The sequence below is a fragment of the Camelus bactrianus genome, chromosome 11 (assembly GCF_048773025.1).
Source record: "Camelus bactrianus isolate YW-2024 breed Bactrian camel chromosome 11, ASM4877302v1, whole genome shotgun sequence".
In the NCBI taxonomy this organism is placed as follows: domain Eukaryota; kingdom Metazoa; phylum Chordata; class Mammalia; order Artiodactyla; family Camelidae; genus Camelus; species Camelus bactrianus.
In genome coordinates, this window is record NC_133549.1 from 46,358,158 (window position 1) to 46,379,433 (window position 21,276).

The following is a 21,276-nucleotide window of genomic DNA, read 5'->3' on the forward strand; positions in this document are numbered from 1 at the left end:
CATCACCTCCTTACAAAGTAGAAAAGGTTCTTATCAGAAGCCTCATTGTGAGAACAAGAAAATCTTTCCCAGAGGTGTTGCCTATAAACTTCCTTTCTCATCTCATTAACCAGACTTGGTTTCTTTGCCCCTTTCTAGGTCAATCACTGGCAAGTGGATTAGAATCATCATGGTAATTAAAATTCCCTCCCACCTTAGCCCCTCTCCTGAGATTGGGTTGGGGTCTCTTTCCCTGAGCGATTAAATGAAACTGGGAATTTTCAAGCAAGGAAAAGGAAGGCAGATAGATTTGGTATCTGCTAAATTGAAGAGTAAATGGGGTGGCTATTGGGAAAACTGGTAAAATTTGAATAAAGTCAGTATATTAGATATTAGCTTTATATTGATATTAATTTCCTGATTTTTCAAATTTTGCTGTGGTTATTGAAAGAATGTGCTTTTAAAGGAAATAGACACTGCTGAATTTTAGGGGTATGATTGTTAATTTTTTTAACATTTTTTATTGATTTATAATCATTTTACAATGTTGTGTCAAATTCCAGTGTTCAGCACAATTTTTCAGTCATACATGGACATATACACACTCATTGTCACATTTTTTTCTCTGTGAGCTACCATAAGATTTTGTGTATATTTCCCTGTGCTATACAGTATAATCTTGTTTATCTATTCTACAATTTTGAAATGCCAGTCTCTCCCTTCCCACCCTCTGCCCCCCTGGCAACCACAAGTCTGTATTCTCTGTCTATGAATCTATTTCTGTCCTGTATTTACGCTTTGTTTTTGTTTGTTTTTGTTTTTGTTTTTTAGATTCCACATAGGAGCGATCTCATATGGTATTTTTCTTTCTCTTTCTGGCTTACTTCACTTAGAATGACATTCTCCAGGAGCATCCATGTTGCTGCAAATGGTGTTATGTTGTCGGTTTTTATGGCTGAGTAGTATTCCATTGTATAAATATACCACATCTTCTTTATCCAGTCACCTGTTGATGGAGATTTAGGCTGTTTCCATGTCTTGGCTATTGTAAATAGTGCTGCTATGACCATTGGGGTGTAGGTGTCATCCTGAAGTAGGGTTCCTTCTGGATACAAGCCCAGGAGTGGGATTCCTGGGTCATATGGTAAGTCTATTCCTAGTCTTTTGAGGAATCTCCACAGTTTTCCATAGTGGCTGCACCAAACCGCATTCCCACCAGCAGTGTAGGAAGGTTCCCCTTTCTCCACAACCTCTCCAGCATTTGTCATTTGTGGATTTTTGAATGACGGCCATGTGTGATTGTTAATTTTATGTGTCAACTTGGTTAGGCTACCATGCCCAGTTCTTTGGTCAAACTCCCACCTGGAAGTTAAATGCAGATATGATTAGCATTTAAATCAGTAGACTTTGAGTAAACCAGATTATACTTCATAATGTGGGTGGGCCTCATTTAATCACTTTGGGCCTCATTTAATCACTTGAAGGCCTTAAAGAGCAAAGACAGGTTTCCTAAGGTTTCCCAAAGAAGAAATTCTCCTTAGGACTGAAACATAGACATTCTGCCTGATTTCTAGCCAGTTGCCTTGCAGAATTCAGACTCAAGAATGTAACATCAACTCTTAACATGAATTTTAAGCCTGCTGGACTACCCTATAGATTTCGAATTTGTCAGCCCCCACAATTGCATGAGCCAATTTCTTAAAATCTCTCTCTCTACCCACTCCCCCCATACACAGCTCTTTCAAGTTATGTGTGTATATCTCCTACTGGTTTGTTTCCCTGGAGAACCCTGAATAATGCAAGGGTAGATGGCATCATGTCTGCAACTTATTCTCAAATGTTCACTCCTGGGGAATCTGGGTGAAAGGTAGTGGGAATTATTCGTACAATTCTTGTAATGTTTCTGTAATTCTGAATTATGTCAAAATAAAAAGATAAAAGAAAAACAAAGTGTACTTGAAAACGAGTTCGGAATATGGCTTTTCTCTTACAGAGAAGCGTATGAACTTGGATAAGTTCCCAAGGTAGCTGACAAAGGACTATTTAACACAAAATGTAGCTGAAATATTGGGCCCTCCGAAGGGGATTAAATAGAAAGACAGCACTACTGTTTTAATATTGATTCGACTAGAAGGGAAAGTGTTAAAATTGAATAATAGATTTTAATTAACCTTTATTTAGGTGGAGAAACTATTGCACAATTGTTTAATATTTGCTTACTAGTGCAAAAAATTGGGGGAATTAACAGTTGGGGGGTTATGGAAAGAATGGTAGTTAAAGAAGTGCTCAGGTGTATCTAGAGATAAAGAGAGGCGAGTTTAAGGAAGGTTGCACTTAATTTGGTTAAATTGGAATAAATTTGAGCTTATTTATGCACTGAGGAGATGAAACTAGGGCAGACAGAGTAGGTGACATTATACCAGGGAGAAGAGAAGTCCGATACCTATGAGAAAGGGTGGAATCTTAAGCAGTGCTTTTTTGATTTTATATACCACTAAAATTTTTTTTTAATGATAAAACTGGAGGACCAATATAAAATTGTCAACTTCTATATTTGCCAGGTGATGACATTAAAGACAGATAAAGGCATCCAAAACCATGGGAATCTACTATTACTATCATTTCATAAATAAAAGGCATTTAAACTCTAAATATGGAATGTAAGGATTTACTGCGTGTAGCATGAAGTCCTCCTTTCATTGAGGACTGGTTATATGGATGCTTGTTTTTGGCGTTAGTCCTCGCTGAGCACACATAAGCAGCTGTGTTTGAGCTGATAGCTGGTGTGGAGCCAGCCACAACCAGATGGTCTAACAGCACACCTTGGATGGTTGCACATCCTTTTCTTCTTCGTGACCCTGACTCTTTCTTTGACTTGATTCCCACAGTCGAGTCCGGTAACCCTGCTCCAGGCTCTGGTTCCTCCTCCTCCCAAGGGCAACCTTACAGGTAGGGCCTGTGGCATCTACTTCCACTTGCTTTATTGAATTTGCTTTATTGAATTTGTTTATCTGCTAAGGTTGTGATTATTTTTATATTACCAACTTTTGCCCTTTGTTAATGTTCAAACTCACTTATCTCTTTCTGGTTAGTATAGCTTTCCTTTTGTTTTCACATTGTTCATTCCCTCAACCATTGCTTCTCGTAGAATTTTTTGGCTGGGGAAATTTATTAGCACCCTGTTTCTACTTCGCTAATCCACATAGTAGGTGCCTCTTTGCCTTCACAGGGAATGGCTGGTTTGGTTATACACCCTACTGGCAATATTAATGCCATTCCTTTGAGCTTTGTTTAGGCCCTGAGCTGCTTCATGACCTTTGGGGTGAAGTCCAGAGCAATTCATCTTGTATCTGTAATTGGGAAGCATGAGATCAATTAGAAAGTGCTTTGCGTCAAATAGACCTGTGTGTGGCCAGCTCTATCCTCTGTCCTTTGTTGGCTATGTGACTTCACACAAGCCTCCTAAATGCTCAAAGTCTTATCTTTCTCTCTGTAAAATAGGGAAAAGAACATCAATCTTGTAAGGTTATTCTAAGGATCAAATGAGAGAGATGTGTAAGGAGCTTTGATAACTGCTTGCATGTGGCAGGGCTCAAACAGTGGTAGCTGTTACTAAAACCCTCCTTTCCTCTCAGCACTGTCTGGAATTGTGCTGTCAAACATGGTAACCACTAGTTACATGTGGCCATTAAGTACCTGAAATGTGGCTGTTCCCAGCTGAGATGTGCTGTTACTATAAAATGTACACCAGACTTTGAAGGCTTAGTATGACAAAAAAGAATGTATAATAGCTTATGAATAATTTCTTATATTGATTATATGTTGAAATGGTAATATTTTGGATGTATTGGGTTAAACAAAATAGATTATTAAAATTAATTTTACCTATTTCTTTTTATATTGTTTAATAAGGCCACAAGAAATTCAAAATTATATATTATCTTAGCTCAGACTGCTATAACAAAATACCAGTAGATGGGGTGGCTTAAACCACAGACATTGATTTTGCACAGTTGTAAAGGCTGGGAAATCCAAGATAAAGGTGCTGGCAGATTTGGTTCTTGATGAAAACCTTCTTGGCTTGCAGATGGCTGCCTTCTTGCTATATCCTTACATAATAGAGAGAGAAAGGGCTCTGGTCTCTTCCTCTTCTTATAAGGACACTAATTGCATAACAGAGGCCCCATCTTCATGGCCTTATCTAAACCTAATTACATCCCAAAGGCCCGCCTCCTAAAACCATCACAGTGAGGGTTGGAGCGCCAACATATGAATTTTAAGGAGACACAAACATTCAGTCCGTAACACATATGTAGCTTGCATGATATTTTTATTAGATAGTGCTATTGTAGAATCTTGACTTTTGTCTGTGAAATGAAGAAGATTAACAACCTGTTGTCTGGGATATTTCTTTAGAGCTCACTACTGAATATGATTCCGTTGCCCACAAGACATCCCTACTGAGAATGTCATCAAGTCTTTACCACTTATTTGGCCTTAAGCTCTGCTTTGTACTGTTCATTGTTTTTTCCATGTGCATGGAAGATCAAAGACAAAAGGTGATGAGAGAGAGTGCCACCTGGAAAAGATTGGTCAGATAGCCCCTCAGATCCCTAAGGCGAGTCACCACCTTAGTGAAATTATCATAATTCAGACCTGAGTCATGAGGAATTGAGAATCTGGTTGGTCAGCATATAGGTTGCAAACATTGAATATTGATTAAAGTATTTGGGGTGCAAGTAAAAGAAACTAATTTTAACTTAATCACAAATAGGGGATTAATTGGAATACTAGTGGTGTGCTCAGACTTGACAACAGAGCTGGACGACTGGATATTAGGAAGGACATAACCTTGTGCAGCCAAAGATGTTCAGCAGGCAGTACTCATGGACCACCTCATTGGGCATTGCTATATGACAGCTCTGTGCCTTCTGCTCTTGTGACTCTGCTCAATATTCACATGACCAAGAGAGAGAAACTTGACTTTGTTGAGCTCAGGTTGTGGGCCACCCACTCCTTAGGCCACTGGGAGTGGGATTCTGTATTACTAGCTGCACCAGAATATAGGCAGTAGGTTTGGATGTTCCTGCAAAGGGAGGGGGTCATGCAGAGACAATGCTGTGTGTTTACCAAATCCTGTTTTCTTTTCCTTTTCCTGGACACAAAGGAAAATAGTATTTTTCTACCTTCCTTTTCAGTTAGGTTAAGGTCAATGGGCTATGTAGGTTGGAGTGATGTTCTTAATGTTCAGGGCTGTGTGGACATAAAACCTGTCCTAGTCTTGGAGGCTGCACATTTTAGAAGTCGGGATCATAAAATGGAAGGAGCCTGGAGGCCTGAGTCACCCCTTAAAGGAGCAACTACTTTGGGCTTGCAGTTTACATCAGACTGTGATGTAGCTAAGAAAAAAAACTCTATTGACACATCTCTGAGATTTTACGGTTGTTTGTTATAGCAGCTAGCATAACTGCCTTGAGTAAAACAGGAGTATTACAAGAAAGGGAATGAGGGATGCTGGGAATACAATATTTCTCTCTGGGAAGAGTCACAATAACCAAATACACGGAGACTGGTAAATGTGGAGCGATGGCCGCTTTATTAATGACAATGAGAAGCAGAATAGTTTAGGGAATTAGGTGCTTCATCGGTTGCTTAGTCCATTCTCCTTTGCACTTAAAGTATGTGAGAAGCCAGTTTTTAATTACATGGATACTTGATAATATGGATACACAAGGAATAAGGGGTGTTGGTTTTACAATTGTAGTGTTTAGTAGCTTAGAGACTTGCCTGCTTGACCATTGGATCATGTTTCTTAAAATCGAGTTCAAGAGTGTCCCTTGGGCTAGACTGCAGGTTGCCATGGGTACACAAAACCCAGGATAAACTTGGCACATCTTCCTAGAGTGCCAGAGATTTGGGGGATAAAAAGTTAAATAACTGAATGGGTCATTTAAAATGATATCTTTACACTAAACCACACAGATATATTATTAACTAGGATGCAAAAAATTGCAGAAATTTTTAAAAAAGCATAAATAAGTTTTGAGCTTGAGATGGGCAGCTTCAGGCCTGGGGTGAGCGGTAGAGTAGCAGAGCAGGAGCGTGGGCTCGGGGTTTGACCCAGGCTCTACCACTTATTAGCTTTGTGACCTCGGACAAGTCGCCTAACTTCTCCAAGCCTGTATCTCCTCAACAATGAAGTGAAGGCAATGAACAGCCTTCCTCACAGAGCTGCAAGACTCACTGAGCCGGCGCACAGGAAGCAGTAAGGTCAGCAGCTGACACATGAGGGACACAATAGAGGGTGGCGGTTATTGTTGCTGTGATTGTAGCTGTGCCTCCGGGCTCTTCTCGGCTACGAGGGGCACTTCAGGGAGGAAAGCTGGGAGTTCGCTGTCTTGGTACATCCCATCTCTACGGTGGAAACGTGCCTACCACAGCCACTCCTCTTTCCTGCTTCCAAGGCTGGCCAGCCCCTCTGATCGGTACGTTACACCCTTACAGATGTTCTCAGTACATCTAGGGAAGTTCTGGTAAATGCAGCCAGCCCAAGGGTCAGTTCTGAATATTTAGGCAGCTTTGCACAGCTCTGTTCTTCCCTGCTTTGAGACCTCGGGAGGCAATCTCATTTCTAGGTCCTTGGGCAGTATCTTGCTATAGCCCAGGTATACTGATTATACAGTGTAGGTTTGATATGTTTGCATCTCATTTTGATCATTTTGAGGGCTTGACAGTGTTTGATGTTTCCTTGTTTTGACTGTGACTGTATATGGCCATTGCTCATTAACTATTGATTAACAGATTGAAAGAAATAAAACTCTTATATGCAGTGTTGGCATCACCTTCTATTCTCTCACGTCTCTCACATCTTGCTACGTGGAGGGCAGAGGGAAGATAGGAGGGCGTACATACCTCCAAATCCCAAAGTCAAAAACTATCCTTTCATCACAATGACAAACACCACTGTGTTTCCATGTCCTGCATTCTACCCCAGCTAGGTACATGACTTGGGATATTGGAAAGGTCAAGGTGTTTGGGGTCAGGCAGACTTAGGGCAGTGGCCTTGCTCCATCATTCACTAGTGAGGGCACTGGAATTTACCACCTCATTTTAACTTCTTTGAACTTTAATTTCCCAATCAGCCCATCTCCCAGAGTTGGCAAGGATTGAATGAGACAAAGATCAAGAAGCTTTGTCCTGGATGGGACATATTCAATAAATGTTAGTTTCCTTTCCGAGTAAAAATAATTTTGGTGCTGTGGAAAGGCAGATATTTGGCTCAGGTCTGGGCAATGTTTGAGGGGATCTTAGGGGATATGTTTCTACTGAAAAGCTGAAATTCAGATTTTCCTTTTATATTTTCTTCAGTCATGGAGAATGTGAGGATATAAGTCTGATTTGTAGGCTGGATGAGAAAAAGAGGAGAAAACAAAAGTCAATCATGACAAGCCAGTGATAGATTAAAACAGTAAACGTTTCTCTATATATGTAGGCTTGCATGTGTTTCTTGATTTCTCTCTTTTATCCTCTTCTTTCTTTTTTTCTTTCCTTTCTATCAAGTCATCTTTTTGTTTTTGTTCTACCAGTTTTGCTTTTTATTTTAGTTTTGAACCAGTTTATATATCCACATAGCCCAAAATTCAAAAGGTATAAAAGGGGATGCAGTGAAAAGTCTCATTTCCAGCCTGTTCTTCAGCTGCCAAATTCTTCTCGCCAAAGGGAATCAGTGTTACCAGATTCTTGTGTATCTTCCTATATTCTGTTTACCCTCTTTTTACACAATTGGTAACATGCTCTACTGTACTAACATCTAAACCTTGCTTTTTTCACTTAGCCATCTTAAAGATTATCCCATAGCCATGTGTGTAAAGCTCTTGCTCTTGCTTAATTTATTTTTAATGGCATTATATTTGTGTATTTTGGCATTGTAAACCAATGTGTGTTCAACCAGTATCTACTGAGGAACGTTCAGGCCAGTTCTGGCTTTTGCTATTAAGTAATGCTGCAGTGAATGATCCTGTATATGTCATTTTGCAGTAAGCAAGATTATCTTTAAGACAAATTTCTGAAATGGAATTTCTGGGTGAAAAATATGTGCATCTGTAAATTAATAGATGCTGTCAGATGGCCCTTAGAAATTGCATCAATGCACATACCACCTTGCAGACTAGCAACTGACTCTCCTGACTTTTCTAAAGTACACGTACAAAGCAACCAAAGCACATGCACAGGAAGTATCAGACACAACTTGACGTGACCCCGGTGACCATGGGCTAGCTGGATTGCTTATTGCTCCTTTGCTCTCTCTCTGGGGGAGATAATCTGGACCTCTTACGTAGATTTAGAGTTGTTTAACTTCACAATTCTAAAATTAAACGCCACATGAAAGACGTTTCTATTTTACAAACTGATACTGAGCAGCATTTCAGACTGTCAGAACCTCATTGAAGTAGAAGTGATGGGTTTAATCTTTGTTTTTTAAGGTTTCAAATTTGGTAACTCTATTAAATCGATGGCTCCAAAAGGTTTTGGCCTTGTACCTCTTTACTCTCTTAAACATTATTGAAGACTCCTAAGAGCTTCTGGTTCATGTAGGATATATGTATATAAATATATACATATATACGTATGTATATATTTTTATAATGTTTGAAAGCAGAATGGATTTTTTCTATTTATTTATTTAAAATAATTCCACTACATGTTAATATAAATAACATTTTTATGAAAACTAACTATTTTTGTAAATTAGTGATTAACATAGCATTGTTTTATATTGTTGCAAATCTGGCTTAGTAGATGACAGCTGGCATAATACCTTGTGGAACCCAGTGGAATCTTTTCCTGTGGACTGGACTTCTGTGGTGTAACATTTTCTTCCCTACCTTGATGTCAGAAATGTCTGCTCCTTACCCTCCTGCTCACCTTACCCTCTAGCCTCACCACCAGTTTCCAAGAAATGACAGACAGTGCCAAGTTTCGTGGGCTGTTTGTGAACTGGCTTTCCAAATCCGGTGTTCAAATAGGCTAAAACTTGAATGGGTCTTTGTAGATCACAGAGGGCCCCTGATAGCACATCTTGCAGAATTCTAAGTAATATGGTAGCTGTATAAGATTTGATATAAGGGACCAAAGGGGTTATATAATAGTGTGCTTGGGGTAGTGCCCAGGCTTTGCGTGCCCAGCCCACACTGTAATTACCTAATCCTCTTGCCCGGTGCTGACCACGGTTCCATACAGCCGGGTCAGAGGCCAGTTTATTACAAAGAGATCTGGCTCACTTCCCACTAGATTGCCCTCCATAGACTAATTATGCTTATTGGGTGAAAGGTAAGAGGCCAGAAGAGCCATGCTGAGTTTGAAGAACAGTGCATGTGAAACACAGAGTATCAGGCTCACCCCCCCTAGTCGAGCCAAGTGCAGTACCCACAGAGCTAAAGCCAGAACTGGGAAGGTGGCAACACCTATGCATAAGATAAGAAGATTGGTGCCCCTTGGCAGCCCTACGTGGGCAGATTAGCCAGGAAATGAGAGCTGCCCAAAAGCAGAGTTCTGTGCTAGCAGGAAGGAGCCAAATGAGGTTTGTAATCCAGACTGTTCACACCAATCCTGGTGAGGCTGCCCAGGGGTAAGGACCGTGGACTAGGCATCATTTCAAAGAGGAGAGTGAATGCACAACTCGACCATATTCACCATAGTTCAGTACTTCAGTGTTTTTGTCCTCCTTTATGGTCTACAGGTCCTCCTATGACACTTATTTGTAACATGGGCTGGGGCAAGTAATATTTTTCTATTAATAATTGAGGCAAATGAGGAAAACAGGCTCAAGGACATGAAGTGGAAAGGCCTACCTGGAAAGTGATTAAACCATACCTAGATCTTTAGACAGCTAATCCAGTGCTTCCTCCACTCTCCCAAGGTGGACTGGTGTGGGCAGGGAAGCTGCAGACGGTGGAGCAAACAGGCTCAGCTGAGCCGCTGGAGGCTAAGAGGCCTTAGAAGGTAAAGAAGAGAAGGCAAAGAAAGCAGTAGAGACACGAAGGAATCTCTTGGCAAATTTGGGAGCTGGTGGAGAGACTGACTGAGTATTGCATTTATGTTGGGACATGGGAAGTCAAGTTGGAAAAGTGGGAATGGGCCAGCTGAATAATTTGGATGTGATGTGTATAATAAGGCATTGTTGTGGCTCCGTGAGAACCAGAGTAACAACGAGAGCAGGGCCTTAGGAAGATTGGTCTAGCAGTGGAATAAGGGTCTGAGTGGAATAAAGAGTCTAGAGGCAGGTAACCCAGCTAGGGTACTATTGTGGTAATTCAGGTGTGAGGTAGGAAGTCTCAGACTGAGATGGCAGCAGTGTAAAGGGTGAGGAAAGAAGAGTTCACGAGACAATAAGAGGACATACTCGAGGACTTAGTAACGTATTAGCTATGTGAACAAAAGCTGCTCCAAGCTCTGAGGATCTAGAACAACACAGGCCTCACTGGTTCATAAGATTAGGACCTTTATTTTAGAGACATTGGACGTGATGTGACAGTATCAGAGGGACAGATAAACAGTTTGAAACTTGAGGTTACATCACAACGGAATGTCTAGAGGTTGCTCTCCTTTATAAATACACTTTGAAGCACTTGGATGGAAAAAGAAATGCTATATTAGCACATTTGCTATAATCATAAAAACCAAAATATAGCTTTCTTTCACATTAATTTTATTAGTAATTGTAAAATAAAAACAATTTAAGAAAATAGTTTCCTTTTCAAGACATAGAAACTACAGTCTTTGCAAAATATACACACCCAGCATTGTTACAATACATATCCTTGTATATACCTTGGACATTATAAAAGTGTTTTAAAAAAATCACACCCTGTAAAAGCTGGGAGAAGAAACATTTTCTCCAACTTTGGTCATACATTGTGGCATTCAAGCACTGAAACCACACTGTTGAAATAAAACATGTCTGTAGTGTACAGGCCCAAGGGGGTCTACCTTTCAAGATCCTGTAGGTTCTTTTATTGTGCAAGGTAAAGAACCAGAAGAGGGTTCCCTGAGAGTTAATTTACTTTAGATTGCTCAAGCAATGGTTTACTTTCTGTACTTTATCACTGAACTAAAGGACGGATAAATAAGGCCATGGGAACCCATCTTGGGCAGGGCCCCTCCCCAGAGTCCCCACCTATGAAGCATGTCTCCTACATGAGGATTTCTAACCTTTGAGCCCTAAAATGCCCTAAATCTATACTTATCTAAGATGCTTGCAAAATGATGCTTTTGCAACTCTAAACTCTAACATCGCCAGTTAGGCTAAAGTTACAATGATAGTGTGAGTCCCCTAAATAGGCCTCTTTTAGGCTCTGTCAGGTGGGCAGCACTTGGGAAGATCAGCAAGCCAAAAATTCCCTCTTGGAACTACTGGGAAAAGGTCCTTTCTCACCAAGGCATAAACCTCAGAAGTCAAGTTCCTCCTTACTTTGGAAGCATTGTGATGAGAGGGTGGGAAAGAGCCTGTAATTGTTCAGATCTGTAGGCTTAAGATAATAATAGGTGCTAGGTCTGACACAGTGAGAGGTGGAGACCATTACAGCCTCACCAATAAAGGGCTCATTGTGACAAAGAGCCATTTGCGTGGACTCCCTGCCTCCTGACTGACCTCCCAAGTTTTCCTAAATATTACATTCTCTCTTTAGCTGTAGAGCAGTGGCTTGATGAAGTTCCAAACATAAAATATGCTGTTTGAATTCATAACACTAGTACCATGGTGCAGCACTAACATTTAATACCATATTGATTTATTAGAATTTAACAGTGATTTTTTTTCTATTTAAGAAACTACACAAATCAATCAACCATGGATTCACAGGTCTTTACATTTAATATAGAACATGAGGCATTATTACATATAATTCCATAAGGGAAAAAGACCATAAAAATAAGTTTACTAGGATTACTGTACTTTAAAAAGTAGTTTAATATATATATATATATATATTCTCCAAAGTTCTCTAAGTATTTGGTTTAGAAGGTAAGAGAGGTATCTATTAGGATGAACCATAAGAAACTATGGGGTTTTTTGTAAGTTAAAAAGGTAAAATCTCATCAATTTCTTATGGTTCAACCTGATAAAATCCTGAGAAAATTTTATTTGGCATCACACCATAAAGTCAACTGAATTTATAAAAAATCAAATTTCTAGTTCTGAGAAAACACTTCAGGATGGAAATGTGCACATTGGTCATGCCAAAATTTCTCACTTGTGATTTAAACACCTGAAATATTAGCATGTTAAAAAAAAACGTAGTGCAGTTTCAAAAAAAAACAGAGGACAATTAAAATTATATAATGTAGCCACAGTTGCTAATGCCACTCAAGCAGAAAACTACTAGCCAAATTTGGTGATTTAAAGATTTAAGTTTACATATCAAAATTTCAGCATTAAAGTGAAAAAGGCACAAATAGGGGTTAAAAGAATGACGATCATTTTTAAAAGCCTTGAAAATAAGGCTAATTCATTTGTTTTATAAACACCATTAAGTAGGCACCTACTCCAAATTTCAGCTTTGGCCTCCTAAATGGCATTACATTTCAAATGAATTATCAACATAACACTAATTATATAGCAGCATTGTTATCAGTAAGTCTCTTAGCCTCTACACTGCTAAAAGAGCATCTAAAATTTCCTCCCACCTGTATCCCATCAGTACCAAAAATACACTTTGAAAAATTACAGATATTTATACTTAGTCATAAAAAATTGTGCAGTTTTTCTTCAACTAATGATCTGTCCTCTTATCAATGCCACCCCAATAACAACAAAAAACCCAAAACCAAAAAATAATTGATTAAAATAAAGTTGCTACACCAAACTGACTGGCTGTTTTTAACTAATTAAAGACATACCATATTCAAAAGTGGCACTTTAATTATGAAATTTATTAAATATAATCAATGAAGTAAATGCAGATTTTCCAGGTGTGTGTATGCATGTGTGTGTGAAGTGTCTGAACTGGGTGATGGTGTTCTTTAAAAAAATACACATTTATAAAAGACCCCAACAACCGACCCTTGGTGCTCACATAGGCACCTCTTGTCTGTGTGGCCCGCTGTTGCTGTAGCAGTGTAACCATTAAACGTTTCCTTGTTCTTAAAAAATAAATAAACACATTTCAGCAATGATGCTTCATCTGGAACTCTGGTACCACTTACGAATGGCGGCTCCAGTACTGCTGGCTACTACACAGAGGGAGCCACCCACTGTCCACCATGATGGTATATTATTAAAGAAAATAACCTGAAAGATAAAAGCAAAGACCACATCCATCGTCTTCATTAGTGCTACCAGGCCTGCTTTTTCTATCTGAATGGCTTTTGTGAGAAACACCTGACCCCCCAAACCACACAGCCCAATTAGTATGAGAAACAGCCTGTCCAACCCACAGTAGGGCAAACTCCATTCTCCTAATGCAAAAAGGACAGTGACGCACTCGATGAGGCCAGCCACTACATAATACCAAATGCTCAACATGTAGTCCACAGATTTCCCCATTTTCCTTAGGATGACCAGAGTCACCGCAGCAAAGACGGCATGTGCAAGCGCTGCGAACGTGCCCTTCAGGTGGACTGAATAGTCTTCTTCCATCTCCACGGCACTGGAACCAAACAGAAATGGTGGCCTCACAATAAGGATCACTCCAGTGATCGTGAATGCGGTGAAGAGAGCATCCCAAGGGCTGTATTTTTCCTTGAGAAATATGCAAGCAAATATAGATGTAAACACTGGACAGCTAAATGTGATAACTGTGGCATCAGCGAGGGACGTTGCCTGGAAGGCGTAGTATAAAAGGATCATGGCAATAGAACCGAGGACTCCTCTGAGAAGGAGGAAGATTCGTTGACTTTTTGGGCCTATAAATCCAGTTCTGTAAATTCAAAGAAAGGAATGAGTATTAAACGAACTTGGAATTTGTTTGCAAATTACACTTTTAAATCAAACATTATTTTAAAAGTCAAACTATCAAAAAAAAAAAAAGAAATAGTAAATTAATTATTATGCCTACAACTATTATACACCTTTTAAAAAGTGTTTCCTAAATACAGCTAATGACATTAATGTGTTCACAGTATAAGCTAAAATAGTACGAGTGAAATACATAAATAGTGTAATTATAATTCAGCAACTCTAGGTGTTATTTCCCCTATGTGTAGATATATGCTTGCAAAAGAGACAAAAAGGAAAATAAACTGAAATGTTCATTGTGGTTATACCTCAATAGGTAGACTCATAGGTAATTTTCCTTCTTTATATTTCCCCCCCAATTTTCTCTAATGAAAAAATGTTATTTTTATAATAAATACAAGTTAGTGACTTAGCTGCCTCACATAAGACAACTTGGGAATGTGAGTGAGCATTCTCAGTCCTATGAGTTTTCCTATTAAAGCTGAGGCAATGCTAAAATTTATTTTAGCCACTGAATGTGAGACAACTTTTCATTGTTCTCCTTAGGAGAAGAGCTAAAATGTACTGGAAAAGAACCTGTAGCATTCAGATAAATATAATAACTGTTGCTCAAGTGCTTTTCAGTTAAGTATTTACAGAGTACTGTGTAAGTTCCTGCTAAGGGAGGCTCACTGCTCTGTACCACGGCTGAACTCTTTCGGAGCAGGATCTAGGCCTGATACGGGGACCCTGGGTCTCTGGAGTTAGAAATGAAAGTGTGGTCTCCTTGGGTCCATACTTAGAGAAGCTAAGAGTCTTCCGTGATAGTGAAATGGGTCAAAATAGGTTAATGCCAGTGATTTAAGAAAATTCTTCTAAGTGCTCTCCTGACAATATTTTTATTCCAAAAAGGAAAGAATGGCTGTTTATAGCATCAGTGGTCTGTTGCCACCCTTAGGAATTTCTGAAGTCTTAGCATCATTTCCTAAAATACTGTGACTTGTCCATAATTACATGAGAATTTCCGACAATATTTTTGAGCTCAGCAGATTTTCACCTTTTCCCACCAAAGTCTCCAGATAAGGAGTGAAACTATTCTAAGTAAATCTGTGCCGAGTTACAGATACAAGGAACCTTTGGCAGCAAGTGGCTGAAGTTTTAAATCTGGAGTTTAAGCATCCTTACCCAAAGAGAGAGAGAGCCAAAGAGCCACCAGGAACCCGGCGGTTGTTCCTCCCAGGGTTCTAAGTGTGTTGAGGTCACAACAGTGTGGCGGAGACATAGTTTTAACCTGGGGAGGGTGTGTGTAGGGGGGGGGTCCATGTGGAAGAGGAAGAGGGGCTGGGTGGGGAGAGAACAGTAAGGATGGGGAATACAGTTTTTATGCAGGGTAGAGAACAAAGAATATCATCCCCTCCAGTTTACAGATGAGGACACTGAACAAGAAAGGAGTTAAAATGGCATTTCCCAAGATCCCCTTTCCCCTCTCCCATAGCACCCTGGCGGGAAGACCTAAATATCATTAGTGTAACCTTCTGTCTGCCTTGGTGGCAGAGCAGCCTGTTCTCCTTAAAGAAACCTCTGACACTAGGAGACACTGCTGTTTCCTCTCGTTTACTTTTTTCTTCCAAATACTAGTTATGCCAAAGGCAAGAAGGGAGGGTGGCACAAGATGGGGGGAGGAATTGCACAAGGAAAGCTCTGTTCTCAAAATAGGAGGTGGTGAATAATTGAATCTGTTTCCCCTCCTTTGTTGGGCATATGGTTTTTGTTCATGAGGGCATCTTCTGTGGGTGGATCCTTGTGACTTTTCATTAATCAGAGCCAAAGGGTGTAGGGACTGGTAAATCTATGAGAGGAATAAAGCAGATGCTATAGAGTAAATAAATTAAGCAGGTCAAAAGATTTACAAACATGTATTAATATCTTCTACTTTGCAGGTAAGAAATACTTACTTTCTGTATATTAAGCAAGGGATAATGATTAGCATTTGGAACACACATCGGAATGCACTAATTTCTACAGCATGGATGTCTTGCACTTTTTTAACCAATAAAGAGCCCACTGAGAAAAAGAAGGCAGACAATAATGTGTAAAACAAGCCAAGTCCAGGGCAGGGTGCTTTCTTCTCAGCTTCTGAAAAAGATTAAATTCTAGTTAGTCCTTGCTTCCAAGTGTATGTTTTATCACTCTTACCTAGAAATTGAGAAAAATGGGACAATATTAACAGCTAACAGGCCACAAATATTAACCTCCTAAGCACATCCAATCTCTGGACCTGAACAATTTCCCCACCAAGAATAAACAACCGTAGACACAGGGCAAGAATTTATACCTGTATTTTTAAAATGCAGTTCACCCTATGAAATGGATTTATTTGGCTCACTGAAGACTCATCCCTCACTTGTAAGTCAAAAAGAAGTAAGAAGCTTGCCAAGACAGTGAGAGAAGTCTTTAAGAAAATGCTTGTCAAGATGGTTAGAGAAAAATGCTTCCAAGTGATATTTTGTATCATCTCATTGGTGAACTGGGCTTTATGCAAAAAGTGTCCTTTTCTGGAAAATAGGTCGTAACTGTCAGATGTGGCTACTTGTTGATTAGCTGACTTCTCCCACCAGCCTGGGAGTGTCTCCAGGGCTGGGATCTCAGCTGTCCTATTCAGGCCTGGCCCATGGGAGACTCTGAATAAATATTCACTGAATGAAAGAATATGAGAGAACTTCATGGAAAGATGTAGAGTCTAACACCACAGGCGACAGCATAATCTGGGAAGACTCTCTGTTCAGTTATTTTGAACAGTTAAGCAAATCTTTAACTTTTCATGGTTTATGACTTATCTTCCTTTTAGAACATAAACTCTTTGATGGCAGGGGCTAGGTTATCTAGACCTCTGACCTCAAAATGCTTAAAATTTTTTAAAGAAAAAAATTAGAACTGCTATCTAATACCAACTTCTTGGTTTGATCTGAACTAGGAAACTGCTGCTTTCTCCAGGGCATCAAGTATTCAGTCCATTAGTGACAGTCTGTAGGAGCAACCACTGCCTTTGTCGTAGCTGCCTAAGACAGGAGTAGATCCTGCTTTCAGTCTCACCCCCTGTCATTCAGAGGGCAGCAAAATGCAACAGGGTAAGCAGAGAACTCCCTAAAAGACAGGCCACACACTCAGGATTATATATATGTATTTTTTTTATTTTATTTTTTGAAACTAACACAAAAACAAGAAGAGAACAGGAAGGAAACACAGAACTGGCCCTTGTCAGTTAAGAGCATAGCAGAGCTGAAGGATGTATGGACACATGCAATTTGTAGTAAAACAAAGATTATCATTCCAATCTAGGAATTTACAATGAGTTACTCAGCCATTGAAGAGTATTGCACAATGTTTCTTTTCTTTTCTTTTTTTTAATGGCCTTTTCTGATAAAGGCAAGCACCAGGTAATACGTTTCAACCTCCTTATGTTAATTAGATACCTTTGCCCACAAGTGACAGTTTGCAAAGCAGGACCAAACCATGATGATGCAGACTTCCCCGGAGCGCTCTACAGCCTGACCTTCATAGATGGAGATGCCATTTGGGTCAGAAGCTGTTCTAGGTGTACAGGTGAAGAGAATGACTTCGAGCTAGGAGTCGCCATGGAGTATGTTCTCTGGCATAAGTGTCAGAATCCTCCACATTCTCTTCTGTGCCTGTGTGCTCAGATACTGCAGAAACCAAACTGAACATACCCGCTCAGCCCATGAGAAGGGTGCTTTAGAGGACTTCCAAGTTAAGCACCACAAAGTACATGTCTTGGCTGTGGTCTGCCTTAAAGTTCATCTTTGAAATTTCAGAATTCAGGTCCAGATAAAAATAGTTTTCTTAAAAGAAACCCAACCCTTACGTAGAACTTACGCCTTCAGGCAGAATAGAACAGGAAGCTCAGGGACAGAAAACATCTCCCTGGTCTAAATTTCAAGGACCTTCTCCAACCTAAACTTTTTAATTTTTCTCCATGAATATTTTAACTTAACATGATATTTTAACTCGTTTAAAACTTTATTTTACATCCCTGGCTCTGTTTATTTTTTTCCCTTAAAACACGTACACACATATTTTCTGGCCTGCCAACGCTTAAGGCCCATGCTCCTGACTGGGACAGGACAGTTGCTACAAGGTCAGGATGAACTTAATTATTTGTTATGAGGGTGAGGACTGGTTCTTCTCAGGCAAACCTCAGTCTCTTACAGAACAATCATTTCAATTCTCTCTGTCGAAGTAGATGAACAAGAGAGTAGTATAAAGCAAAGAGGCATTTGCTTACGTAATGTGCTTCCACAGTCATATTCTACTGTAAGCATAATTAACAATTTGGCAACTGTAAATAATTTAAGTAAGTAGCCACAGTGCAATTTCCTGAGTCAGAAGAAAACGGAAAAGTTGCTCAGTTTCTGTATCCTCTGTTTTAAACTGGTGATCACTACCTGGGTTAGGAATTAGAAGCAACTGAATCACCTTTTAAAACTTCAATTCTTGAGCCACTAAAGTGGGTCCGTCCCCAGACCCACTGAAACAGGATCCCGGTCAGTGTAAAAACCTCCACTGGTTTCAGAATGCACTGCTCCCCTAGAGAGCTTCCTCCTTCCAGGGTTATGTAAGGCACAAACCAAGACAGCTTCTCCTTGCTTCAGTCAAAAATCACGTTGTCCCTCAAGAAACTAAATAGATGTCTTAGGATAACAATATGCTGTTTGTGAAGGTCATCCAAGAATGTAAGAAAAATGGGTAATAGTTTTGACCTAAACTTGAACATGAATGAACTTTAAGATAACCAGTTGGGTTAAGAGGCTAAAATGATACAGTCACAAAGTTCAATGACAATAAGAGAGTGTTTCTACAGCAATCCCATTTTTGGAATATTATCTGGTCACCTTACAATCAGTATTCCTAAGTCTTATTGTTAGCAACTTCCTCTGAAATTAAAAGACCCCTCAAGATTCTTAGGTGCAGTTGCCTGCATTGGTTTTGCCATGTGCTGCCTGAAGTATTCCTCTTTAGTTCACAAACAGGGGAGCCATTTAAAAGTTTGTAAGGGCTAACTCAGCAGTCCATTAGAACAACATTCGGCCATAGGATGTTAAGGAGAGAAACTGACCTCTTCAAAACTGCACATCTGGTCAATTCAGCTGAGGGTAACTTGTCTGGAGGCACTAACCCATGTAAAATGATCATAAGTCTAATTGTTTCTGTTAGTATTTAGGAGAAAAATGGAGCAAGAACCATCTTCCTGGGGTTTGTGTCTCTATAAAGTTTGTGAACTGTGACTCAGGAAAGTGCACACAGGGAGGAGGGAAAAGTGGGGTCAGCTAAAAGGTCAGCTAATAGAAGTCCCAGGTCACATTTAGGAGAGGTGACCCAGATGATGTGGTGGTGCAGACTGTGTAACTTTGTCTTGAAAGGAGATCTGCCTGTTTCCTTCTTCTTAGAGGAAGCTGCTCCGGTGGGCAGTGGAGTTCAAGGAGCAATGTACTTGTGGCTAGGAGAAAGGGCCCTGGGCAAGGTCTCTGACGAAATGGGACCCTATCCCTGGTGCTGCCCCGACCTGCGGAGTGTCTCGTCCACACATGCCAGATCTTGGGAAAAACAAAGCAAACAAAACCCTTCTAGAGCCCTCATCTTCCCTGCCTTAATTTCCTCATTTGTTGAAGGAAGATGCTGAACGAAACAAAGGGTTTCTCACGCAGGGTCCCTAGCTTTGGAGGCGGGTCTGTGAACTGCTTACTCATTCATGTAAGACTGTGCCTCTGTCTCGTTTTGCATCCGTTGCTAAAAATTCCTCCTAACCCAAAAAGATTAAGAACCACTGGTCCTACTCAACTCTGGCTCCCTAAGATTCTCAGACTCTGGGACAAACATTTTTCTAGCCTCGACGCTTTTCAATTTCCTCGTCGAGGAACACCGTTTACCATCGAGATCAGTTTTCTTGGTTAGCTTCCTCCCAACCTGGGCCAGCTGCGGGATGGCCTCTCTCGGTGACCCTCAACCTCCAACCTCGAGCAGGGCACACCAAAAGGCAATCTGACTCCACGATCCTGTCCTCAACATTTTAATTATAGGAACAGTTTCAGAATCCCAAACAGGTTCCAAAACAATCAGAAACTTTCTCCGGTCTTCGCGTCGACCAGGGCGCAGGGGGCTTCTGCTTTGCAGCCCCCCCAGGTGCCAGTGTAAGGGTGTTCTCGAGCTCTAGGCACCGTGGGAATGGGGGGCGCGGTCCGCACGGTGCCCCCGGCCGGCGGCTGCGCGGACCCCCATCCTCTGGCGCCTGCCTTGTCCCCTACGGGCGAGACCCGAGCGGGGGTCGGCACCCCACACTCACCCTGCTGCGCGCTCGAGCCGCACGGCGAGGAACCGCATTGCCAGCACCTGCCAGGACCAGGGGTCTCCGCTACCTCGGCGGCAGCCGGCTGCTGGCTGGCGCCCGGGGGCCGGTTGTCCTTCATCTGCAGCCCGGACTCCAGCTGCTCCGCGGCCCCGGAGTTGTCCAGGGGCCGCATCGCCGGGCGGCGTTCTCCACGCGGCCACGGCGGCGTCTAGCGCCCGCGGCAGCGGGTTTGCTGCCCAGCTCTTCCGGCCGGTTGCCGTGGCGGTGCGGCGCATGCGCGCGTGGCCCTCCTCCCTCCGTGCCCCACCCCCGCCCCCGGGCCCCCTCCCGCGGGGACAGCGCTTGTCCTTCGCCGCCCTCTCACCTTCAGCTCCCCGACCTCTTGCGCTGGGGGAGGCCATCGCCTCCCAGGTCAAGCTGCGGCGCCCGGGGCTGGCCCGAAGGCGTCCATCCCTCTGCTGCGGTCTGGCTAGACTGGCTAGCGTCTTGGAGCCATCCTTCCCAAGGCACACAGGACCCCTTTCTGTCATTGCAAAGGGAGGGAAGGACCCCCGCGGATCCTGTGGCTTTCTCTTGGGGCAGACCGTCAGGAGGTTAGGGGAGTGTGCGTTTACTTACTCTGAATACAGTAGCGCCGCATTCAGCACCTCTGGGACACCCTGAAGACCTTGCCAAGTACTGTGCCTGTCTCTGAAGGATCCAGAGTTTTTCCTCTGTTGTGTCATTGCCCTTTATCCAAGGAGGGTAGAATTTTACCATAGGGAAAACCTATCTATAAGACTGGAGCAAGACCCATTTATATGTTTTGTGTAACTGTAGGCATTTATTGTTGATCTTCATTGCTTCTCTCTCTCTCTCTCTTCCTCATTACCTCCTTCCTCCCTCCCTGTCTCTTCCTTCCTGTTGTTGACTGAGACATCCTAATATGGTTAGATATAAAATTACAATAATCTGATGTAACTGCACGTGGTAAAATCAAAGATATATGTCATTTGGCCCC

At 41.4% G+C, this 21,276-nt stretch overlaps 1 protein-coding gene and 1 long non-coding RNA gene across 4 annotated transcripts in view; one reads left to right on the plus strand and one right to left on the minus strand.

Annotated features, from left to right (window-relative positions):
- LOC141579126 (uncharacterized) overlaps window positions 1-21,276 on the plus strand; it is a 173,993-nt gene that overhangs the window by 59,777 nt on the left and 92,940 nt on the right. The window contains exon 3 of the long non-coding RNA XR_012510198.1: window positions 2,868-2,928. This is a non-coding gene — a long non-coding RNA (uncharacterized LOC141579126). The remainder of the gene's footprint in view (window positions 1-2,867; window positions 2,929-21,276) is intronic.
- SLC35G1 (solute carrier family 35 member G1) lies at window positions 10,468-21,023 on the minus strand. 3 transcript variants are annotated; one of them, XM_074373929.1, is made up of 3 exons: window positions 20,895-21,023; window positions 20,271-20,799; window positions 10,468-13,895 (listed from the first exon to the last, which is right to left on the minus strand). In XM_074373929.1, exons 1-3 carry the CDS (start codon window positions 20,914-20,916, stop codon window positions 13,157-13,159), a joined length of 1,290 nt encoding a protein of 429 aa, XP_074230030.1. In that variant the 5' UTR covers window positions 20,917-21,023; the 3' UTR covers window positions 10,468-13,156. The 3 variants fall into 3 exon arrangements, with proteins under 3 accessions (XP_074230030.1, XP_074230032.1, XP_074230031.1); XM_074373931.1 differs by lacking the exon at window positions 20,895-21,023 and adding an exon at window positions 15,868-15,976 and having other exon boundaries at window positions 20,271-20,557; XM_074373930.1 differs by lacking the exon at window positions 20,895-21,023 and adding an exon at window positions 15,868-16,048 and having other exon boundaries at window positions 20,271-20,556.